Source organism: Podarcis melisellensis (genome assembly GCF_964234715.1).
Source record: "Podarcis melisellensis genome assembly, chromosome: 8".
Taxonomy (NCBI): Eukaryota; Metazoa; Chordata; class Lepidosauria; order Squamata; family Lacertidae; genus Podarcis; species Podarcis melisellensis.
Genome location: NC_138540.1, coordinates 48844973 through 48869975, shown reverse-complemented (window position 1 = coordinate 48869975; position 25003 = coordinate 48844973). Strand labels below are relative to the sequence as shown.

The 25003-nt window shown below is 41.5% G+C and overlaps 1 protein-coding gene across 4 annotated transcripts in view; it reads left to right on the top strand.

Annotated features, from left to right (window-relative positions):
* The window catches only part of ADAMTS18 (ADAM metallopeptidase with thrombospondin type 1 motif 18), a 103970-nt gene that overhangs the window by 14276 nt on the left and 64691 nt on the right, over positions 1 to 25003 (top strand). For all 4 annotated transcript variants that reach the window (XM_081920266.1, XM_081920267.1, XM_081920265.1 and 1 more), the window contains one exon: positions 22095 to 22371. In XM_081920266.1, coding sequence (XP_081776392.1) covers positions 22095 to 22371 — 277 coding nt within the window. The remainder of the gene's footprint in view (positions 1 to 22094; positions 22372 to 25003) is intronic.

Sequence of the window (25003 nt, the reverse complement as noted above, 5' to 3'; positions counted from 1 at the left end):
TCTGCTTGAGATGGTCACCTCACTCTTCCTAATGATAGAACCAGCCCTGTTCAGAGTGTGATGTGTGGCTTTCAACCCAACAGATGAACACCAAGGCACTATATCACATTGCTTCTCTTTTAAAAGAAGAACAAAGGAACTAATATCCTAATGATAAATGTGATGAAGATATAGGTTTCTACCTCAGACTGTGGAACAAGTTTCTACAACCTTTTGGCATTTTTTTTAAAAAATGAATATGCATTGCAAGGGGTTATTTGTGATATATATCTGCCACAGTGGTGAGACTATGTTGTGATTTCAAACATAGTTAAATATAGCATAACACATTTTGTACTGTTGAAAATAAATCACAACTCTGAAGTGCGAATATAAGGGGGGAAATGTCTCACTTACTCTAAGGGCAGACTAGGGGGATGCAGCCCTGAAATGTCAAGGAGATGAATTAGATCTGTTTGAGATAAGTCTTTCCAATATATCATTGTATGTGTCTAGAACAAGCATGGTTACATTTTGCAGGTGGTTAAAAATATATGCTAGATATATGCAGGTAAAAGAAGATGTTCTTCTGCAAATCATTGCCTGATCCTGGATGGATAGTTCAGTTCTGGCTGCAATGCAAACAGTGTCACATGTCTTTGCTGCTAAACAAGGACTCTGTAGTAAGCATTTGATGTGACATGTAATCTTAACTTATGGTAGTTCACCTGTGATTACTCTTATAGGGTTGCCAAACGTCAACGGAAAGCTCAAAAACTTTTCTGTCTGGATTGTCACTGTTTGAAATATGGCAACCCTACTTTCATGCATTCAGGCTGATTTGAGCTTGCTTCATGCATTATCCCTTTCAAGCAGGCTTGGGGCCAGCCCTACCGTTAGACAGAGTTAGGCAACTGCCTTAGGTAGCAGATGCTGAGGAATGGTGGTGAAATGTTGTAGGACACAGTTGTGTGGACTGCATTGCCTCTGCTGTCCCCGCAATGTTAGTTTGCTACTCTTCGGAGAAAGCTGTCCCTGTGTTGAAGAAAAAGATTGTAGTCTAATCATTTTCTGTATGCGGGATGGAGGATGGTGCCACCTTCTTTCTCAAGTGGCAAAATGGCTTGAACCTTGCAGAAGATCCTGTAGGGTCAGGCTGCTAGCCCTGCCCCAGTATTGCATGCCTTCCTGCCTCCCATCCCTGACAAAGAGTTGTGTGTGGCTATCTGCATAGAGAAATCTGAAACCTTGATTGAACAAGGTTCCAGATCATGTGGAATCCCATGCACATAAAACTCTGCATGCAGCTGCTGGGTGACTTTGGGCTAGTCACACTTTGAAGTTTCTCAGCCCCACTCACCTCACAGAGTGTTTGTTGTGGAGGAGGAAGGGAAGGGAGAATGTTAGCCACTTTGAGACTCCTTAAAGGGAGTGAAAGGCGGGATATCAAATCCAAACTCTTCTTCTCTTCTTCCCTGTTCATATGCCCATATGAGATGCACAGATGTTGGAGGACCAGAAAGTTGTAGGATGTTGAAGGCAGGGTCAGCTGTATGGGTCCACTGTCCCTTTTGTACATGGTGCTGGATAACATATGAATGGAGGCTTAGATGTTGTTTTCATCAAGTTGCATGGGGCTTCTCAAATCTGTGAAGACACACCATTCCAAATCACTCTAGAAAGGATCAGCAGTGCATACCACCTAGATAAAAAAAATAGGGTAACTTCAGGCCAAGGAAATCCTCTGTTTGACCCCCAGACCATAACCTCCCTGAGTGCTTCTGCTGGGCTTCAATGCATGAACTGTGATAGTGCCTCTTGCTTGCTTAACAGAAGGCTGGAGAGATGTGGTGTGTATGGAAACCTCTGGCTTTTGTATGGTTGGAATGCAGCCTACTGCACAAAGTTAACAGCCACATCCATTGCTTTGCATACTCTTGTGTCTAAATCTGCCCATCATGTGACCCCAGAAGGTTGCCCACAAGAGAATGCTGGCCTTGGATTGAAAAAAAGGTTCCCCACAAAATGACCACATCATTTTGATTCAGAGCACTGGCTAGCTGTTCTTTAATTCTGCATAAGTGGTGTAAATCTGAGTCCTGGAACACCCCCAGAATTCAAAATATCTGAAGAGTCTGCCTTCTTCCTGACTAGGAGCACCTCTGCCTTGTCTGGATTAAGCCTCAGTTTGTTAGCCCACATCCAACCAATTACTGCCTCCAGACACTGATTCTAATTTCAATAGCTTCCTTTGTATTAATCATAATGAAGCGAAATTAAGACAAGGACCATGCTAGTGCAGTCCTGTCCTCACTGCAGCCTTGTCACACCCTAGACCCACCTAGGTAATCAGCAGTGTCAAGTGGGTGGCTCTCTGGCTTTGTCCCACCTCATGGGTCACAAATGCTAGCAAGGCAATTCTTATATAGGCCAACGGCTTAAAATATCTGAAGCTTATTAACATTAGCAGCAGTTCATGCATATAAATATACTCACGCCTTGCCTACCATTCAGAAATTCTTCAGTTTGGGATTACAGTTCTTGGAGTAACAGCCTTTTAGGCTGAACTCAAAGGGCCAAGTGCATGTAGAAGCATCACAGTAGATTAACAAGAATAACATATTTCTGAAAGAAAGAGAAATTTGAGCCAATAAAGGGATTACTGACTGTCATCCATGAATAAATCTCCAATTTGATTCTGAAGAAATCCTGTGAAGTGCACCCAAGCACCGAATTTCTGAATATTGTTATTCTGCTGGTCTGCACAAATGCCCTGAATAATGAGAGACAAGTCTCTGCTCACTGTGCAGTGGTCTGGGTCAGTTGCAGCGAGGGTGTTCTCTTTAGCTCATGGAGCAATCATTATGAATGGGCTAATGAAACTCACCTGCTATTCAAATCAGTCACAGAGTTCTTGCAAATTCTTTCTTGGAAAGTTTGCAAGGCTAAATATGGTAGCATTTTATTGCTTGGAGAAAGTGAATGCTCCCAAACAACCTCTGTATAAAATGAAGGACAGAACAATGCTATTTCATGGTGTTATTTCCTATCTACCCAAGACCACCCTCACTGGTGCAATGTGAGTTTCTTTTGTGGTGCTAATTTATCTGGTTTATGAAGATGGCTGATTAAAGAACTAGTTTCTTCTGCTACTCTGGATTGCTACTTTTCTGTGACATTGCTGTATTGTGGCACAATGAATTGTCTGTGTGCCCTTTGCACTGAAAGGTGGGTTATAAATGTAATAATAATAATAATAATAATAATAATAATAATAATAATAATAATGGCAAGCGGTGTTTTCCTATGATGACTGTTGCTGTTCTTATATTTCTGGTGATGATGATGATGATGATGATGATTATTATTATTATTATTATTATTATTATTATTATTATTCCACAGGCCTTACTCTACTATGTCAGAGCTCTGAGTTGTTCCATCTAGGTCAGTATTGTTTACACTGACTGGCAGAGGTTTTCTAAAGTTTCAGACAGGGTTCTCTCCCAGCTGTACCTGGAGATACCAGGAATTGGAACTGCAAAGCAGATTCTCTGCCACTAAGTTACAGCTCTTCCACATATGATGTCAGTAGGGCTGAGAAGGCAGCATGGTGGGGGGTGTACTGAAGACATGCTAGAGCCAGAGCAGGGGGGGGGAGTGTTGGATCAAATGCCTCCACAGTCCCCTGATATGCCCCCAAATCAGGGAAGTAATTATGTTAGCCCTAAAGCTGGAATAGTTTCTGTTATCATTTCAGTTGGGAGGAAAATGGTTATGATCATCACCACCATCACCACCACCATCATAGATGGGAAAAAATGGAGGAGCATGAGAATACCCGTCCACCCAACCAACATGAGGCTAATAGGGTGTTCATTGGTGTGGTTCGGTTCTCCTTCCTACCACCCATTTTAGGATTGCAGCCTTAGAAAGATGAAAGAAATTCTTTGGCTGCATCTGACTGAGAGCTCTCACTAAGCAGAGAAAGTAGGCTGGAAGTTCAACAGTCATACCCAGAGAACCAGCTGTTGCACATAATGTACTCCCAAGTCTGGCATCTGGAGATTACAGCTGCCAGATTTACTTCCCTGTGAGACGAGAGTGCATTGACTCTGCTGCCAGAGCGTAGTAGTAACTGCAAAAGAACAAAGAAATAAATGACTGAGATCCAGGCCGCTTCAATGCTGGACTCTCAGGCAAGGCACTAAGGGAGAATGCTTGTTCCAATGGTGCTCCAGAAAGGAGCATCTTCAACACTTTGCCTCCATTTGTTCAACACTTTATTTTCTATTGTGCTCAACACCCATTTCATGAACTTGATATGTGATTTGCATGGGTGATTTATCACTATCACATGAGACAATAAATTCGAGCATGTGGACCTGATCACAGTCATTTTTAATCATTCACACACCCAAAGGTTGTTGAATGGGAACTGCTGTTGTGAATTTTCCCATGAGTTGAGAACAAGCTAATGTTAAAGGAGCACTGGTCACATGTCCTGCATCAAAGCAAGGCCTAATTGGGGTGTAGTACAAGTTAAGGTGCAAATACCCAACCCACTGGGTGGAGTGGAGTTGCTGCACTAGCCTCCTGGAGGGCACTGATGCTTACCAGAAGGGAGAGGGGGAGTGGCAAGCCAGCAGAGATGTCAGTGTGGGGCATGCTGACCTCCACCTGCTTCCCCTTTCTCCTGTTCCCTCCTAGTCAGTGACAGTGACTCACAGCTAGTGTAGTGGCTCTGCCTTACTCAGTAGTAACCACTTCCCCAGCCAGCCATCTCTGGGCATTCCTCACAATTGTAGTACAGAGCTGGGTTTGCCATGTGACCTACCTGACTCCACCTGCAAACTAGTTCTGCTGCCTGCCCATCACCATGTTGAAACAATATTCCATTGCCTAGTCCAGTTGGCTTCTGTATACAGAATGTGGGGTAGGGATAGATGAATCTTTCACTTTTGGTTTCTCTGTTTCTCATTTTCCTAATCCTAAATTTGGTCCTCCACATTTCTGCAGAAATCTGCATTTTAAAAAAATAATTCAAAAATCCTCATGAAAATGTTTCAGCATTTTAGTGCAAAATTCTCCTAATGTATGCATTTTTGCAAGCCGTCATTAAAATAAATCTTTTTTGCAAGCAATTTCCCCATATGTAATGCATTTTAACCAATGCACATACTTCTATGCACATTTCCCCCTAATAGATGCATTTTTGTCCACATTGCTTTTTTGCAGAACTACACTGCAAAATTCAGAGAAGCTGAACTTGGATGGATAATTGTGGTTTGGTTTCAATATTGGTTTGAGAAGTGAAAAATAGGTAGTTTTTCATTAAAATGCAAATAAAATCAACTTCTCCCCCCACCTCCTCAAAAGGGACGGGTACTATTTCTTTGCTACGTGCAGCAAAATGTCCCAGACTGCTCCTGCAGTTACATATTCTTTTTTCCAAGTCCCCCATGAACAAATTCATTGATAATATAATACACAAGATATTATGCAACTATCTATCTGATTGATTTTTTTTTGTTCCCTTTTTACACACCTCTTTTAAGAGTCAACATATACCAGAAATGGATATTATTTCCCCTGAAGATATTCTATTTGCAAATAGGGTAGAAAGTTGTCCTAATTTGTATAGATACTCTGTCAATTATAAGCAAACACCACACTTTGTCAAGCCACCCCTTCATAGACTGTCCCTGGGGGCATTTCCACTCTGAAGCCAGGTGAAATTTGGCTGCTGTTAACAAAAGGCTTATTCATTCATATTGTGTACTTGGAATAGCTTGCTCAGGGTGGATATAGAGATGTGTGTGTGAAGAGGAAGCCCACCAACAAAAGAAAAAGAATCTTGACTCAGTTGAGAAGTCGCTAAGTAGTCTAAAGCTAGCTACTGTCCCTTAGTCTCCCACTTGTAATAAGAGGATAATATACAGTGCAGATTTTCTGTACAGAACTGTTACAGTGATGATTGAGATAATGTGGGGTGCTTTGAACACTCTCTAGCAAGTACAGGAAACCTACAACCCTCTAGATCAGTGTTTCCCAACCTTGGGTCTCCAGCTGTTTTTGGACTACAACTCCCATCATACTTAGTGAGCAAGACCAGTGGTTAGGGATGATGGGAAGTGTAGTCCAAAAACAGCTAGAGACCAAAGGTTGGGAAACACTGCTCTAGATGTTGTTAGACTCCCATCAGCCCCAGCCAGCATAGCCAATAGTCGGGGTGATGGGATTTGTACTCCAGCAACATCTGGAGTACGTAGGTTCCTCACTTCTAAAGCATTGTGTTAATGCAGAAAATATTATCAAACCCACCATTAAGCCTCTTCTCGTGTCACTGATTTGCTGGTGGTCCCAAGGACCATCGTTCGAGAACATGCTGTTCTAGGTAGTAAATGTTGGAAAGCCTCCACTTGGCAAAGGTTTGCATCAAGAAATGGTACTCACAAACTTGAAACAAAAATTAATCTAATACATGTCTGCCATATGGTAAGAAAATGTTCAGAAATCTCTCTCCCCCCTGCTCTGTCTACCCACCCCCAGACTTGTTTATAAACATCTGAAAAGAAAACAAAGTGGGGAAGGAGGGAAGGAGTATAGCTTCATGTAGCTTCTCTCATGTCACCCATTCCTCTCATCTTGGAATTTCTGTAGGGCAGCATGTGACTGATCATCTTCATGTATGAAAATAAGCAAATAGATGCTCCTGCATGGTTTAGGGCATATACAGCCATTCCAAGCAAACTGCAAAGGCATAGCATGTAACTGCTTTGTATGGAGTAGGGAAGTGCATAATGTTGCTGTGCTAAATGGAACATTTAAAAAAAACAACAATCTTGGGTTGTAATCCCCAAACAGGTTGTGCTGGAATGATACTAAGGCTCTTTAAGGATCTGCCTCCACATTTCCTTTCTGCACCAAAAACGTGAGGCATTTAGCTGGCAGTGTCTTAGAGCACGTACAGAATGTGCCGATGTGGTGTAGAGCCAGTGTGGTGTAGTGGTTAAGTGCAGTAGATTCGTAATCTGGTGAACCGGGTTCGCTTCCCCGCTCCTCCACCTGCAGCTGCTGGGTGACCTTGGGCCAGGCACACTTCTCTGAAGTCTCTCAGCCCCACTCACCTCACAGAGTGTTTGTTGTGGGGGAAGAAGGGAAAGGAGATTGTGAGCCGCTTCAAGACTCCTTAGGGTAGTGATAAAGCGGGATATCAAATCCAAACTCCTCCTCCGATACCATAGAGTGACTGTAGAAGATTCCCACCCACTCGGAATTGGGGAATGGGTTTTCAGAGGTCAGGATGATGTTTCCAGGGATCTCTCTTCCTAGAAATTAAAGATTGCTAGTGAACACATTCCAGCCAGGCAAAAGCACTTGAGAAGGGCTTGGAACAAGACTGGTGACGGATGTGGCCTGGGGAAAGTATTGAGGGCTGAATAGAGGGGCTTGGAGACCTAAAGTTCCCCACTGTATAATTCCAGGGCAAACTATTTGTTTGTCTTTCCTAGTCTTGCCTACTCTGAACAGCAGTGGTTTCCCAGGATATCAGGTGGAAGTGTTTCCCATCAGCTACGTACTTCCTGAGCCTTGTAACTGGAGATACCAGAAACTGAAGATGGGATCATCTGTGTACCAAACCACTATAAAATGGCTCTTCTTTTCATAGGTCCTTTATAATATTCAATGTGTTGGGGAGGTGTGTGAACTTGTGTCACTGTGTGCACTTGCATAGATTTCTAGTCACATTTGTTCCACAAATCCTGTGTTTGTATGCACAACTATAGCTTAGTTGAATGCTATAAAGCCAGTTTTATGACACTAGGGTTTTGGCTCAAGAATGTGTCATTTTTAACAGACAGCATAATGATGATTCAGTTGTAGTTTAACAGGCATGCTTTGCACTCTGGGATCTGTTTGCTATTAAATCTGGAAGTTTGGGGATGTTTATCTGGTTTACTATATAGCTAAGGTTACAGTTGTTATCTAGGTTTCTTATTGTTGCAGAACATCTTGAGGGAAAGAGCGAAGAGATGGGATCTTTAAACCTGTTGATCTTTAGCAGAAATACTTGCTGTTCTGGAATTCAGATTTAACACAGCCTGAACTGTAGCCAAACAGGAATAAAATATACTACTTTATCACCCTTTAATATCAGAATGGGATTCAGATGGGCCAAGAATGTTTCTTTATTGTATATGGGCAATTTCTGGAAAACAAAAAGGATGACATTTACTGTCCTTTCCCTGCTGATTCCCAAGGACAAGCCAAGTAAACTAGTATCATTCAGGGGGGAAATGATCACAGTGATCCTATGAACATTCCCATTGTGTTCAATACAAAAGGTACCTTTTGGGATTGTAAATGGAATAAATAAGGGGGAGTAGGCTGAGGAGCAATGTGAATGCATGTAGGAAAATCATGATCAGGTTTAGACCTTTATGCATTTCTCAGCAGATCTAAACAGCAATAGGGCAGAGGAAAAGTGTGCACTGGCCACAAGCTTTGGTTTGGACTAGAGAACATGGACAGATTCAATTTTGTTTGCATTTAAATGAGAAACTACCTAATTCTCACTTCTCAAACCAAAAGGAGAACTGAAACACAGCTAGCCTTCAAAATTCACACTTCTCTGAATTTTGTGTTGCAGTCCTCTAACCAAACAGATGCATAAATTTGGGGAAAGTGTGTCATACATTGAATGTATAACATACAAAAATTATTTCTATTAGTGAAAAATGCATGCAAAAATATGTTTAGAGGAACTGAATTAACGGCTGGAAGAAAGAGAAACAAAACAAAATTGACAGATTTCAGATCACAATTAGGCACTCAGCCTTCAGCAGGTGTCCAGTTTGGTTCAGGTAGAAAACTGAATTGCTTTTTTGCCAAAACATATCTATCTCTCCCCTAAGTTTCTTTTAGACAATAAATGCATCTGTTCAAAACATTTCACTTGCCCCTCTACAAAGGTCTGTTCCACAGAAGGATGTGGTATCTGATGTTTTACCATATGTGGTGTGTTGGGTCTGTGGACTTTTATGAAAGAGATTTGAGTGGATTGAGGTGGTGGTGATTCCCATTCAGTACTTAAGGTGTCTAGTCAGGATGAGGCCTAGGGCCAAACGTGACTCTCTAGGCCTTCAGAACTATCTACAGTCCTGCTTCGCATCCAAGCGTTTTGCCTGTCTGCAATATGTCTTTGTACTTTAAGAAGGCCTCTTGCTTATCTGCATGGAGGGTAGAGAAGGGTGAGGGTTCAATAGCATAGGAAGGGGTGTGTGAATGTGTGTAGAAGCTAGCCCACTGTAAAAGTTAAAATTTACATTTGTTCTTCTGCCTAGTTTTGCCTCTGGCCTCACCTACCGCAGGCATCTTGTTCTCAGTGCATTACAGTGAAATAATTGCGGGTCTTGGACTGAAGAAGGTTCCCTATTTCCTATGCTAAGTGGTTCAGCTTTAGGCTCAGTTTGGCATATGAGCAAATGGAGACTAGATAGTGGATGAATGGAGAATGATTGTGGCAGATCATTTTGATAGATTTCTTTTGTGAGCTGTTAATCAGGATATCTCAACACTAGAAGTGGGGCAGGAAGTTCCATGGAGGGGGAGAATATCTCACAGGAACCGGAGGTACATTCATTTCAGCAGCAGAGATTAAGTGCTAGCCATGGGATATGTGGCGAGGCAAGAACATCATGAGAACATCTGGCTAGCACTATTTTAATGTTCAATGTCTTTTGTGTTTTAATTTGCACATATTTGTGAAAGCATGCAAAATGAATTATATTCTAATAAATCACTTTGCAAAAATGTGTATATAAGGCAAAATTGCATACAAAAACATTTATATTAAGAGAAATTCACACTAAATTGTTGATGAATTTTAATGAGGACTCTTTTTTTAAATGCAAACTGATGTGGAAGTGTGGACAACTGAAGAGTAAAAAAAATGAGAATGTGAAAGAAACTGAAACTGCCACATTCTCCCATCCCTAGCTGATATTGACCAGTTTGAGCCCAATTTCTCCCCACCTGGTTTCACTTAAGATTAAAGTTTTAGAGAGTGGCTTCCTGGTATTTGAACTAAACCTTACATTTATTTTGCAGAAAATAAATGATTTGTTGCTTTTTTATCATCATTTTCTACAGGGATGCATTTGTTTCTGTTCTCTTTATGACAACTCTTTCTGTATCACTCACCTATATTTTCAACATTTCATCATTGGTTCTTGTTGGTGCATGAGAAACAGTTCAAACATATGAGAAATACTGCACTGTCTTCCTTTCACAACAAAACAAGTGAAGCATTAGGGAATTCAGAGCATAATCCCATGGCTTCCTGTTTGCTTTGCAATGCATTTTGGAACTGTCATTACTAATAAAATATCTAGATTTTTATCCTGTGCTCACAGCAGCCTTGCTTAAACAGTTCCCCTTGACATAATTGTCAAACCTATCTTAGGCCTATTTCTCACTGCGGACCAGAACTGTTTGGAAATGCTATTTTAAAAGGGTAACATATACTTTTGATTTGAAATGTAATAGAGCAGGGGTGAGGAATATGTGCCCCACCAGATATTACTGGTCTAGGAACATAAGAAGCTGCCTTATAAATAGTCAGACCATTGGTCCTTCTAGCTCAATATTGTTTACATTGACTGGCAGTGGTTTTCCAGAGCTTCACACAGCTCCTTTATCCGTCCTTCCTGGAGATGCCATGGATTGAAATTGGAACCTTCTGCATGCAAAACAGATGTTCTATCACTGCGCCACAGCCCTTCCCAATACAGCTCCCATCATCCCTGACCCTTGGCCATGCTGGTTGGCATTGATGGGATTTCAACACCATTTGGAAGGCAGCAGATCTTTCTATGAAGGACCATGGAAAAGGGACAAAAGGGGAGATTTAAGGGTGGATTTAATAATATTTGTAGCATTTACATAATGCTCTAGAGGCAGGGAACCTGTGAACTCTAGATGTTGCTAAAATGCAGCTACCATCGCATTGAACCATTGACCATGCTGGCTTGGGCTGTTGGGCTACAGTTCCCCACCCCAAAGTATGCAAATTGTATGTGTAGCTAGCAAGCAAAGTCCTGCTTGCTACTTTCCTTTGAGTGTTCCTAACCCCAGCTTTAAAATTGGGGTTAAAGCTGATGTACATTGCAAAGAGGTGGGTCTGGGAATAGGGCAGTTTATCTCTCTGCTCTCCCTTGCTACAGGCAGGCTTACGCACTTTGAAGGTACATGGTTTTGCACTGCATTTAACAAGGCATATCTTATGGCTTGTAGTCAGCAAATGCGGATTTAGGATAGAATTTGGATACAAGGAATTACAAAAAAGGAAGCAATCATTGCCAAAGATAAAGGGATGGAAGATGCTTCCACCACCTTCACAGTCATGAGCAGGAACTGCTTTGCATATGTTGAATTGCACTGCCTGATGTTGGCTTTGTGCTTGTGGTAAACATTTCTGCATCCTCCCATGGCACCCCAAAAATTGCTTGGAAGTTGAGTGACTAATGGAAATACTATGAGAAATGGAACAAATTGCTGCAGTTCACGAAGAGAGACTGATGAGAATCGAGTGTTTTTTCCTTGATGAATCGAAGCTCTCATACCTGGTGAGGCCTGTTCTTGCAGATTTAATTTGAAGCCTTACCTCATTCCTGGCCACTGACTTTGCCTTGAGTCTTCACTGGTCCCCCATGAGTAACATGAGCAAGCACACTAGACAGGAAGTACAAATGTTTCCCCACAGGTCATAGCATTGGCTAAAGAGAGTGCACTTCCCAGAAGATCCTGTAGTGAGATGCACAACAGGGTTGGGGAACCTGAAGCCCTCCAGATGTTTTTGGATGACAACTCTCATCACCCCACCCAACATTACCAATGCTCAGGGATGATGGGAGCTGCAGTCCCGTAACATCTGTAGGGTACCTGTTTCCAGATCTATATGGTGTAGGATGAAGGCAAATGAAAGATAGGGGAGCCCCTATGGTGTACAAAAGTCACACTATTTATTCAGCCCAATGAGTTTCAAATAAACATTACTGGGAACACTGGGAAAATAAAGCAACACTATTCTCTGTGTGTCTCTCAGCAAAGCATACAGGAAATTAGTTTTGCTTTGTTTCCCAGGGCCTCTGATGACGATCACTCAAAATGATTTTGTTTGAATAAGCAGTGTGTTTTTCCACAAATTGTCTACACAACAGAATACTACGGAACAGCATACAGCATACTGTTGTGAGGCGGAAGATATGAAACTATCATAAACAAGTCCCGTTTCAACCATTACTCCCTGCTTCATAAACCATGGTTTATGGTTAAACCATATTTCATGAACTGAGGATCAGGGCTGAGTGCTCCTGCCTCATTCATCCCCTCATTCTACAGGCAATCCTCATTTTGTGCAGGAAGTGCATTCTAGACCCCATTTTTGGCGGGACCCATGTAAAGCATTCTGCCCTTTCCTTGACCTAAAGAAAGCCCAAGCTCTAAACAAAATAAGTCAACTAACCACAAAACAGTTGTGCAGAGAGAATACCTGCAAGGGCTTAGGAGTATCTGCATGAGATTTCTCAAATAACTGAAAGATGAAATTACTGCTCTTCTGTGTAACTTGTCCCTAAGAACAGTTTGTATACCTGAGGGCAGGAAAGCAGCCATTATAACACCAGATTTAGGAAAGGGATGCTGGACATTTCAGGCCAGTTAGCTCAACATCTGTCCTAGGAAAGTTTTGTTAAAGATAAAATAATCAAGCACATCAAAGAACAAACCTTGCTGAAGTGGAGTGAACATGAAGCAGTGATGACTACCTACATGGGTTTCAGACAGGGGACAATTCCAGCACTGCTTGAAGATGCCCGGACTGAACTTGAGACCTTCTGCATGTAAAGCAGTTGCTCTACCACTGAGCAATGGCCCTTCTCCAGTAGTGCCAAATTAAGGGTGCTGTGAGCTGTTCCTCCACACAGGACACTGAGCCGAGGGGGTGCAGAATAATGATAATAATACCTATATTAAATGGGTAACTGGCGTGTGTGTGCACACCACATTTTGCCCCTCTTATGGAGCCAAATGACCAAAGTCTGCCCCTCCCCCAAGCATGATGTTAAGAATAGCCATGTTCTTTTTTGCCTTCACTTTGAATTCTACTCTTTGAATCTGTTGACTGTATGTGTGGGGAAAAAATGTTAAAGATTATAAAAGAAGAAACCACAGGATTACATATAAAGTGTAATTCCATCAGACATTCATTGATGTAGGGAGCAGGGGAATAGGAAGCAAGGCATCACTTTATTTTATATTTCAGCATTTCATTTTACAGAGAAAGCCAAATAATTTAAGTACAGAGGGAAACATTCTAAGATTGAATGTAGAGTATTTCACTTTGTACTTAAATTCTGTACTTTAAAGTATGGAACAATGCATGATTTCTTAAAAACCCAGCCCAGGAAATGGATTTAAATACTGCATCATTGCTACACAACGTTGGAAACGGATGTTTCGGAGATGTTTTTAAAAGATCCACTCAACTGCCAAAGCACAAAGGCACCATTCAGTGGAACCTCGTCTCTCTCTTTCTCTGTTCATATCTGAATAATTAGAAGGGAGACTAGTTTTCCTACCTTGTTTTTAACCATTGCTGAGCATTCAGAAATAGCGTTCATTCTTGTGGCACTAACTTGAACTGAGCGGTCTTCTAGCCAAAGAACAAAATGGTTGTTTGGAGGTTCAAGATCACTGAAGATCCTTTAATTTGTGGGGGAACTAAAATGCTATGTAGTTTAAGCCAGCTTAACATTTGAAGCTTAAAAATATAGTCTTCAAGAAAGCTATGTCATTATGCTGAATGCATCCACACACCCCTTTCATAGCAAAACTGAAGCCAGGCAGCTTGAAAGCATTCATCATTTAAAGTTTGTCAGGATTTTTGTTTTGTTTCTGCTCATCTTTTAGTCTTATTTTTAGCCCAAGTCCACTCCTCATCCTACAACACAAGTTGTTCAACACTTGTTACTTCATCTGACTATCTATCAATCATTTGGATCCTAAATTAACAAGGAATTTTTACTAGTTTTGTGACTTGAGTAATAAAATGTGTTGTTGTAACTAAAGGAAGTTAATGAAACATTTCCCCTCCTTTCCCCTGAAATGCCCTGAAAAGGCACTCTGGAGAGTATGGAACTCCCCTTGAACAATGTGAGGTGGAGTTCAGGAGACTGTTAGGGCAGTGGGAATTACAATGTGTATCTGAAGAAGTGTGCATGCACACAAAAGCTTATACCAGAACAAATTTAGTTGGTCTATAAGGTGCCACTGGACATTTTTTAAAATTTTTTTTGTTTTAATGAGAATGAGAATCATCATTGGCAAGGTAGAAACCCACTTTGAATTTTTGCTTTGGATCTTGTGGTGCCTCTTCTTGGGCCTCATATTCAAACTGCCATTTCTTTCACCTTTTTCTAACTTGTTCTATCTTGAAGTTTAATGGTTTTTCTAGCTACTTTGCAGTCTCAGTAGCATCTATCAAAACTTGTTGAAAGTCCCATCACACCTGCAGCCCACGAGGTAATTCTTGGTCACTTGCAATTGGTTTGTAGCTGAATTTAAATCAGCTTCCCTCTTTTGTAGTAGCTTGTTTGTAAAATTAACTTCAAAAAAGGATGTTGCACCATGTAAAAAGAGATACCACAAATTTGAATTTACAAATTGCATCAGCAAGGGCTTCAGCTTCAATTTGGGAAGTATTTCCAGATAAACTTTTAAGGCATGTGTCATCAAAGATCTCTATTAAAGCATCATATATATCTCAGTGGTTTCAAAGCACCGATCCAACTCTCCATCTTGTTTTGCTCAGTGGATTAACAGTTATGCCTAAGTCTGATACATGGCTAGTTAGAATTTGCTAATGCCAAGTCAATGCAGAGAAATAATTTTAGATCTGTTGAACAAAACTGAAGAAACTAGTTGCTTCCAGGCAACACTTAGTGGCATTATTGACTACTAAATTTAAAGAGTGTGTATTTCAGGGCAAAAAAAAGACGTGTGTTTATGTCCAGGATTCTCTTTTATACTTAATTTTCTTTGCCTTTCATGTTATCATAACCTTGACCACACAGATACTCAATTCATAATCCTATTTGTTCAAGAGTTTCCATCATAAAGGCACTTTAGTGGAACAAATCCCAATAAATGTTCTCAGGTTCAGACATCTCATTATCTGATAGTTTGATTACATCAACATAACATTCATTTGCTCAATATGACTAACATCAGGTATGCAGTCCGGAATAATTGAGTAGTATTTGGCTGAGTTTGCATGCGCTAATTTTTTCTGCTTTAGTATCTGCTAGAAGCTGTATAAGGTCACCCTGCACCCATCTGATATCTGCCTTGCCTTGCCTTGCCTCGGCACAGAAATTTCTCCTTCCTGTGGTCATGGCTGACCATTTACTTTCCGCCTTCTTCTTGGCTCTGTCCACACAGCCAACCAGAGACAGTGATGGATGCTGAAGAGAGAGCCAATAAACAATGAGCAGCAGCAGCAAGGGGGGGCGCCCAGGGGTGAGCAGTTACCCCTCTGCAGTGGTATGGTTCATGACAGGCATTCAACATCCAATGTTGCTGTGATCAAGTGTTGTCTGTGGAAGTGATACTTTGGCATGTTTGAATGCGCCAAGAGATATAAAATACTACAGGTGAAACTTCCATATCAGCTCAGATTATGTCAGATGCAATCCTTTTCAACTGCGTCACTTTGCACGTTCAGCTGTGAGTCATTGAGTAATGAGTAATGAAGTGATATCTATATCTATATCAGAGTGTGAACCACTTCTAGCAGATGCATCATTAAAAAGCTTAATGTTTTCTGTCTGGAGGCTGGGCTCAAAACCACGGCCACCACCAGATTTTTATTCTCTCTAACCAGATGCAATGCAAACCACCATGACATAATAGCGATACAGCCATTGTTCAATTACATTTGAAGTTTTCCAGCATAAAATCTAAAAGAAAGAAGAGGGGAAATGCAAGTTGTACTACTTAAATCTAGGATAGTGTAGCACAGTGGGATCAGCTGCCAACCTGTTCCCTGCTGTCATCAGCACTGGCACTTCAGCAATAACAATCACACTAGACTGTGTTATGAAATCTATGGCTGAACGTATCTCTGGCCTTCTGGGTGCACAGATCTCATGGCTTGATAGTATATCAGCAATCTATGTTTTTTTGTAGTTGGTATGGGGCAAAGACTAGGTCACATTTTAAAGCTGTTGAAGTGGTGGCCTGCTGTTCTGTGCATACTTCCTAAACTTTTAAAAATTATTTAAAAAATACTGTAAGATACCATGTCACAAAACACACACACACATTCTCCCCCCCTCTCTTTCTGGAAATAAACTTTTCCAGTTTGTTTAAACATTCAGGCATTATGCAGATTTATTTTGATGATTCAGATATTATTTCTACCTACGTTTAGTCTCAATTGGGCCTTTTTTTGGTACATCATTGCCATACATAAGAAGATAATGGCTTCTCATGAGAGATTGGAACTAGTGATGTTGCTGAGCCTCACCATTATTACCTGGTTTGTTATATGAATTGGTCCAGCTGTCCAGTGAGCAGATATATTACAATAGAATAGACTGTGTGGTGGAGGCACTTAGCCAACATCCAGGCAAGTAAATTGCTGCTGGTTTTTGAGGAGGAGACAGGCAAGGTGCAAGGAGGGTGGCGCAGTGCTGATAGACCAGAGGAGTGCTGGCTTGAGTGTACTGGTTTCAAGGGTGCCAACCTGAATAAAATATTGGGTGGAGGCAGGTAAGCCCCACCCCGCATAATCAATCATGTGATGTGGTGCACACACACCATTTGAATGGCAATGCCCATCAACTTTGCGGGGGCCTGACCCCCTCAAATATTTTATGGGGGTACGAAGGGATCTTGGCCCCTCAGAGTTGGCTCCTATGAGTGGTTTGATTGTGCCACAGTGCCTTCTCCTTCCCCTCCCGGTAAGCAGTAACGACTCATCACACCATCCGGTACTAGTTATGGAATTATGGCAAGATTAATATATTATACTAGAGTAAGGGAAGGAAGACAGGGCTAGAACAGATTTATTTATAGACAGAAATACAACACATCTCGCTCTAATGGGGAAGACTTTGACCAGAGGATCTGAATACCTGCTCAGTCTGCTGTTGATGGCCAAATGTAAGGGTCCTGATCTCTGTCCTTAGGGTTCTTTGTCTATAAATGGAGTTTGGACTGGGCAGCCCTACAAACAGAAGAAAGACTTCTGACAGCACTTCAAACAGAGAACTGTCCTCTGCAAAGGGGACAACTAACCAAACAATACAAACAATCTGAGTGTTTCACTGTTTTCAGTTAAAGTCATAGGCCTCAGTCACAGCTTCACTTCACAGCTGATGAAATATTTTAAAATATGGCAATGTAAAAAGATGCAATGAACTTACAAGCCAACTTATGACTTTTTCAAGTCATAAACCTTACCCATTTTCTCCCACAATGTTGTGCAAAGGGAAGTTTACCCCTCACAACTTTGAACTGGACTGCAAGGTTTAATTGGCTTAACCAACTGATTAATCAACTTAAGCTTTGATTAATCAATGGGGAACAAATTTAATCAGGGAGGAATAGTTAAATTGGCAAGGCTCCAATTAGGGATACATTCCTGTTTGTTTGTTTTTTGATGTAATTTTGGCATGTTACAGTAATAGGAAATAAAAAAAACCCAAAATATGAATAACAACATGTTGCTAAAATTGTTCATTAAATTATTCTTACATTCTTTTCAGTATCTCTAAAAGGCACCCATTTCCAGCCTTCTGTAATATGCAGATTTATAATAAGGGATGGTGATCAATCATCTGAGCATTCTTTAATCAGCGGACAGTCCTAATAAGTTCCTTACACATCATTGGAATTCTCAGCCCACCAATGTGATGTCTGCAATGCAGTGCACATCACAAGCAGGTTCTTGAAAGGGAAACACAGACAATTCAAATCATATGGTTCAAATCATTTATGAAATGAATCCTCTAGGAATAATTTCAGATGTTGGAAACCTTTAGAATAGCAAAATAAAGAACAGATTTACTATGTTTTTCTGTCTCTCTCTTTCTCTCTCTCTCTGTAAAATCAGTTAGCAGATGCCCTGTTTCTGGTGCAGAATACCAGAAGACTATGAGGTTCCCTTCCCCCCTTTTGCCCAGAACTTCGTATGAATGGTGTCATTTCTTAATAAATGATGACATAAATCTTAAGGATTAAAATATCAGTTCTGTCCCCTGTAGGGATCTGCTTCTCCATGCCCTAGTGTGGCTTGCCAGTTTGAAGATTACCAGCACATTGAGCAAAACAAGCAAATGAATTAAGCCCTTGCCAAAGATGAACTTTTGTATTTTCATTGACAGCAAAGGTTTTACTCCAAAGAAGATGTTAGATGAGGCTGGGCAGGCTTAGTTAATTTCTTTTGAAAAGAGGAAGGAACAAATAGCTCCTGGTGAAGTCTCTTTTCTTATTTTCATAGTATAATAAACTGCAGCCACAGCTGCATGGGGTTTGAGGAAGCCCCTGAGCAAAGTGTCCTCTGCTGGGCCTCCTGCTCTGTCACTGGCTTTTCACAGGGGCTGCTATGACAGTGATCCTGGGAGCATCAAGCAGCCCTTTACATTTACAAGTATGCCCCAGAATGACACAAGGTCAGGAGGCTAGAACTCTCATAATGCTAGAACTTAAGGCCATCCAATGAAGCTGAATGTTGGCAGAATCAGACTGAAAGTACTTCTTTACACAGCACATTCATGAAATGATGAGATTTTCTCCCTGAAGAGGTAGTGATGGCCACCACTTTGTATGGTTTTAAAAGGGGATTAGACAAATTCATGGAAGGTAGGAATATCAGTGGCTACTTGCCATGATAGTTATGTTCTGCTTCCACTAAGAGACAAGATAATAATAACTATTATTATTTATACACCTGCCCATCTGGCTGGTTTCCCCAGCCACTCTGGGCAGCTCACAGCATATATCAGAACATACTAAGACATCAAACATTTAAAATTGCCTGATACAGGGCTGCCATCAGATGTCTTCTAAAAGTCAAATAGTTGTTTATTTCCTTGGCAGCTAAAGGGAGGGGGTTCCACAGGGAGGGCGCCACTACCGAGATGACCCTCTGCCTGGTTCCCTGTAACTTTGCTTCTCGCAGTGAGGGAACCAGCAGAAGACCCTTGGAGGAGGACCTCAGTGTCCAGGCTGAACGATGGGGGAGGAGATGCTCCTTCAGGTATACTGGGCCGAGGCCATTTAGGGCTTTAAAGGTCAGCTCAGAAATGCACTGGGAGCCAATGAATATCCTTTAGGACCAGTGTTATATGGTTCCGGAGGCCACTCCCAATCGCCAGTCTATCTGCCGCATTCTCGATTAGTTGTGGTTTCTGGGTAACTTTGAAAGGTAGCCCCACGTAGAGCGCATTGCGGTACTCCAAGCAGGCAATAACCAGAGCATGCACCACTCTGGTGAGACAGTCTGCAGGCAGGTAGGTACACTGGTACTACTTGGTGTGCCAGAGCAACAAATAAATAGATAAATGGAAAGGGTGGGGGAGGCATCAGCAGTAGAAACTACTGGGCCATTGGAGCCCTTGCAGTTGCTCAAGGATACCAGGTGCTGATTGCAGCAATCATATCATGGCTCAGTGAAGTACCGTAATTTTTTTAAAAAAACTTTGGGGTGACAGTGAAGGTCTATCCAGTTCAGCATCCTGTTTTACACAGTGGTCAGTGGGATACTTTATGGAAACCTGCAGGCCAGCTGTGAAACTGTTGGCCAACTACAAGTGCATGATTTTCATATAAACATATAAAGCTGCCTTCCACCAAGTTTAGATAGCACTGGTTCACCTAGGCCAGTATTTTGTTTTTGTTTTTTAAACTGGCAGCAACTCTCTGGGAGTTTAGGCAAGTTAAAACAGCAATAACAAAAACTCCCGCTGCTTCATTTTCTTTAGCTGAAGATGCCTGGGACCATGTTCTTTCTCTCTGATCTGTGGTGCTGTGAATCTTTTCCAAACTAAGAATATGCTCATATTAAAATTACTCTGCATTCAGTGTGCTCCCACTGCTAGATGTTGAAGCCAGAGTCACACATTAGCCACAATCCATATCAATCCTGCAGTTTCTTGACAAATGTTTGATGCACTTTTCCCCCTCGAACCAGTTTCAATCTGATTAGAAAACTGGATGCAGAGTAGGCAGTAGTAGGGACATTTGAGGAAGCCATTGCACATGCAGAGATCATTGTGCACACACAGATCCATGGGAGTGGGGTTGCAGGGGTGGGGAAACCAATAATGTACTGCCCCTTCTCAGATGTGAACACTGTAAAAATGAGGCTTGAAATCCAGATTGGGGATGGGAGATGACCTTGCTGTGTTTTAAGCTGCTAATGTGAAGATATCCTAATTTTCAACTAACAACATGAGATACAATCCGTGTAGTAAGAAGGATAATAACCCAGAGTATCCTATTTGTGCAGAAACATTTTAGGTCACCTCTAGACTGTCAGTACTTTGTGAAAGGGATTCAAGTGCATACTCAAAATTGAGGTTTATGCAATGAAAGTGGATTAAAGAGCTCAGTCACACCAGTGCAACAAATCCACTTAAAAAACAACAACAAACTGCATTTTTGCAGTTAGGAAAGTCACAGAGCAATACATTGCAAAATGTGGGGTGATCACTGATTAATGGGAAAACTTATAAACACTCCACAAGCAAATTAGAGTGTGTGCTCATTGTTGTATAATCTCCCAGCAAACAAATCAGGACAAATGTGCAATAAAGATCAGACATGGTCTAATCCCCACATCAAGTAAATCAGGATGAATGAACAGGCCATCTGAAGGAGTTCTTAGGATGTTGTCATATACCCAGTAACCCAGGAGGAATTTAGGGTGGCCACATATGTATAGTAAAAAAAGTGTTACTACGTTACCAAAAAGGTCAAAAGAGGACACGTATCTGCATGCTATTGTATTTCTACCACAGCATTTGACCTCATAGTATTTATTTGTGAAAAAAATCTGTATACTGCTTTTAAATGTAAAATGGTCAGGGCAGCTCACAAGATACCATTAGAATACCATCACAACATGGTACATTGCTTCTGAGTACACAGTCTTTGAGTAACCAAACTTATTTGCACATCTGGTTTTGATGAATCTGTTACACATATACTACAGTAGCTGACAAGTGGTTAACAAGGTTTGCAGCAGCACAGACCTCAATAAAGTCCATGTTGGCCCTTTAAACTAGAGCTGGATATATTAAGAACAATAATAAGGGAATGGGTTGTTTTTTCCTAATTCGGGTGTGTGTGAAGGAGAGTGCACAACTTTGTGATTCACAAAGCTTTGCCAGCTTTCTGACTTGTGGACAGTTCTGTCGATATTTTAAATACTTTAATATCTAAGAAGTGAGACGTCAATAGGACTAGCAGATATTTACAAAGAGATTTGTAAATGTTCACATGCCTAGCTGCCTGCAGTTCCTTAAGAGACATGGCTGAATCTATCAATTTTGGTTTCTCTCAGTTTCTCAAATTTGCAATCTTAAATTTGATCCTCCATATTTCCACATCAGTTTGTGTGTTTTTAATTGTGAAAACAGTAACACTTTCTCCCAAAGAATTCTGTGAGCTGTGGTTTTTAAGGGTGTTGAGGGTTGTTAGGAAACCCCCTATTTCCCGCCCAATTCTTAGAGTGGTTTAATAATCAACCCATCATCACAGGGAACTCTGGAAATGGTAGCTCTGGGAGGGGGATACAGATCTTAGCACACTTAACAAACCATGGTTCCCAGAATCCTTTGGGGGGAAGCCATGATTGTTTAAGGATCTATCATAGTGCTTTCAATGTGTGGTGTGAATGTGACCATAGTGTGATCAAATCTCATACAAGGCAACTGAGAAGGTTGGTGATCTGCTCTTAGGATTCCTTGTGGATGCATTTGAGAAACTCTTTGCCTAGTGAACCTAAGTATAACCTTATCTTTTCTTTATATTTATCTCTTTAGTCAGGTTTGATAAGGACACGGGAGAATGACTTCCTTATATCTCCATTACCTCAACACCTAGCACAGGAACACCACTATACGCCACCTGCCGGACACCACCCTCATGTATTGTACAAACGGACCGCTGAAGAGAAGGTGCACAAAGTAGATTCCAATCCCCATCACTTCCCCCCTGGCCATCACAGAAATCACACTGCCCACAAGTCTCACGTCCAAGCTCACGGTTACCACCACGGAAGGTTTCAAAAGCAGCATTTTTGTGGACGTCGCAAGAAATGTATGTAAGGAAACTTTCTATCTCTTTTCTTGACGTAGTAGTTCTTAGTTTATTAGGTGTTTGTTTTTTGCAGTGGTCTGCAGGCATTGCTTTGGTGATTGCTGCATTTTTTTTTTAAAAAATGTCCAAATAAAAGAGAATGAGCAGTGCCTTCCCTAATCTGCACCATACATTTAAAGCCTTATCGTACCATTGTAAACATCCCCCCAAGAATCCTGTGTACTGTAGTCTGAAGTGTGTTAAGGGTGCTGAGTGTTGTTAAGAGACCACCATTTCCCTTTCCAGAACTACGGTTTCTAGAGTTCCTGGGGAAGAGGAATTGATTGTTAAATTGCATGTAGAATTGGAGTGGAATTGTGGCTGGTCTGATGGGAATTACAGTCCAAAACATCTGGAAGGCACCAGGCTGGCAAAGACTGGCCTGCATACATAGCTTCCCAAATCCATAACTCTGGATAAACAGAGGCTCTGGGCATGTTGGCCTTAAGCATCTGGAGTTCAAGGGGCAAGAGGCAACCACAAATTCATTTCTCCTAGATTAATCCATGATTAGGACTGCTTTGGATAGCTTGTTTGCTTGCTTATCCCCATTATGAACACCAAACCTGGATGTATTTGGCAATACAAATCTGAGTTACAATGGGAATTGATTGCTGCAGCTTCGCCTGAGATTCCTTGTTTTTTCTGGATGTTAGTGTTCCCCATTAGAGACCTAGTTATTTATTTGTGTGCTTTTCATTTGCTTCAATTTGAAAGATGACTTTGTTGTAGTTTTTAAAAAGACTGTTTAGTTAAACCCATACTTGTAATAGATCAGCTTTAAAAAATAATAATGGGAAAAAGAAAACTTTAGCACAGTGCAGCATTTATGGCATATGTGTAACATTTGCCCCTTTTAACTTTCTTTAATAATTGCACTCAACATGCAGCTTTTATAGAATCAGCATTAGTCAGCATTCTTTTCAAGCCACTTATCCCAAGATACATAATTACAGAGCAAGGCATCCCAAGTGGATCGTGTTTAGCAAGTCACGCTTTAGTAAAATTCTTCCCCCATTTTTAAATAACCCTTTTCTTCTTAATAGTAACAGCAAAGACAAGACTAATCTCAGGACAAGGTGGCCTGAGAAACTACTGTCTGCATGCACTAAACATATATATTATGTGAAGACCATATAATCTCATATTCCCAGCTAAACAAATGAAGTCATGTGCTTTGTGGCTTGACTTCAAAAGGCAAGGAGATGGAAGTTTACTCACACAACTGATCTTTCCCCATGTTCTTCCTGCTGTTGCTCCCTGAGCACCCTACCCCCACCCCAAAGCCTCTGTGCAGGATTAGGAGAGGCAGTGGCAGCCTGAGGACCAGGCTATGGATCCCAGGACTGGGGTGCCTAAACAGCAGTGCTGCATCAATATCAGTCCTTTATCTTTCCTATCTTTCTAGATAGTCATGCTTGTTATGTTCATTTCTCAGAGTACTCTGTCATTGGACCATGTGATTACCTCTGCCACTCTCACCACCTAGAAAGAGGAAGGGAACAAATGGATCCGTTTTTTTTGGGGGGGGGGTGAGGAGAGAAAAGCGCCCCCATTTGTTCCTTTCCAGTCACTTGGTGAGTGAAGGGGGGGGAAGGAGACTGAGGTGATTATGCACAGGGAGGTGCACTGGATTGGTCTGGTGCAGTTGTACTGCACTAACCTCCTCATTGCCTGGCCCCTTTCCCTGCAGTAAACTGCAGTGACCCACATGCCAGAAAGATAGTGTAATTGCTTCACACTACCCAGCAACCTGCTTCTGGCTAGAGCCCAGTTCTCAAATAAAGTATGACAAGATGAGGTGTGTGGGGGGGAGTATGACAAGATAGGGGAGTCATCATTAAACCTACAGACCACCCCCTGACTGCTTAACTTGGCTAAACCTTGCTTCCCCAAGTCAACTTCCAAAATAGTAGCTAGCGGGGTAGTCAAATATGGTGAATGTCATCTCTGCCTCTCCAACCCTTTCCTGCTGCAGCTGCAGAACAGTAGCTTGTTGGCACAGTCAAAAGATTTGGCCAGCTAGCTGCATTTGGAAAGAATTTTGACACAGTTGTGGCTGGTTTCCAAGGGGGAAGCCTATTTATTTGGAGGCCGCAGTTGGTAGTGGGTTGCCACTGGTGGATGAGTTCCAAAGGGAAAATTCCGGAGGAGAGTAAGTTTCTCCCTTGAAATATGGCAAGAGTGAGGGACCTCTGGCATGGACTATTGCTTGTGGATGTGTTTGTTCCTAGGTAAAAGGCTGAAGCAGCCTCTCTCCCCTCCCCCCCCCTCTGTGATTGTCTCTCTCTGTGTTAGCCTGGTCTCCAACTGAAAAGTGACATGATTGATCGGCTGTACTCTTTATTGTACTTTTCTTTTGTATTAATATGTTTTTCACTGCACTGGAGGCCTTTGGACCAAAAAGTGGGATATAAATAAACCATAACATACCTTATGGTAGAGCTTTTCTCCCCAATGTGTCCATTTTCTCTATGCAGGTATTTTACATATTTGTGAGCACCGAAACATGTGATTCCTACTTGCAGTTTGAATAGATAAGTATAGTCAAGCAAAAGCTTCATCGGGTAATACTGCTGATCTCTACAGTACC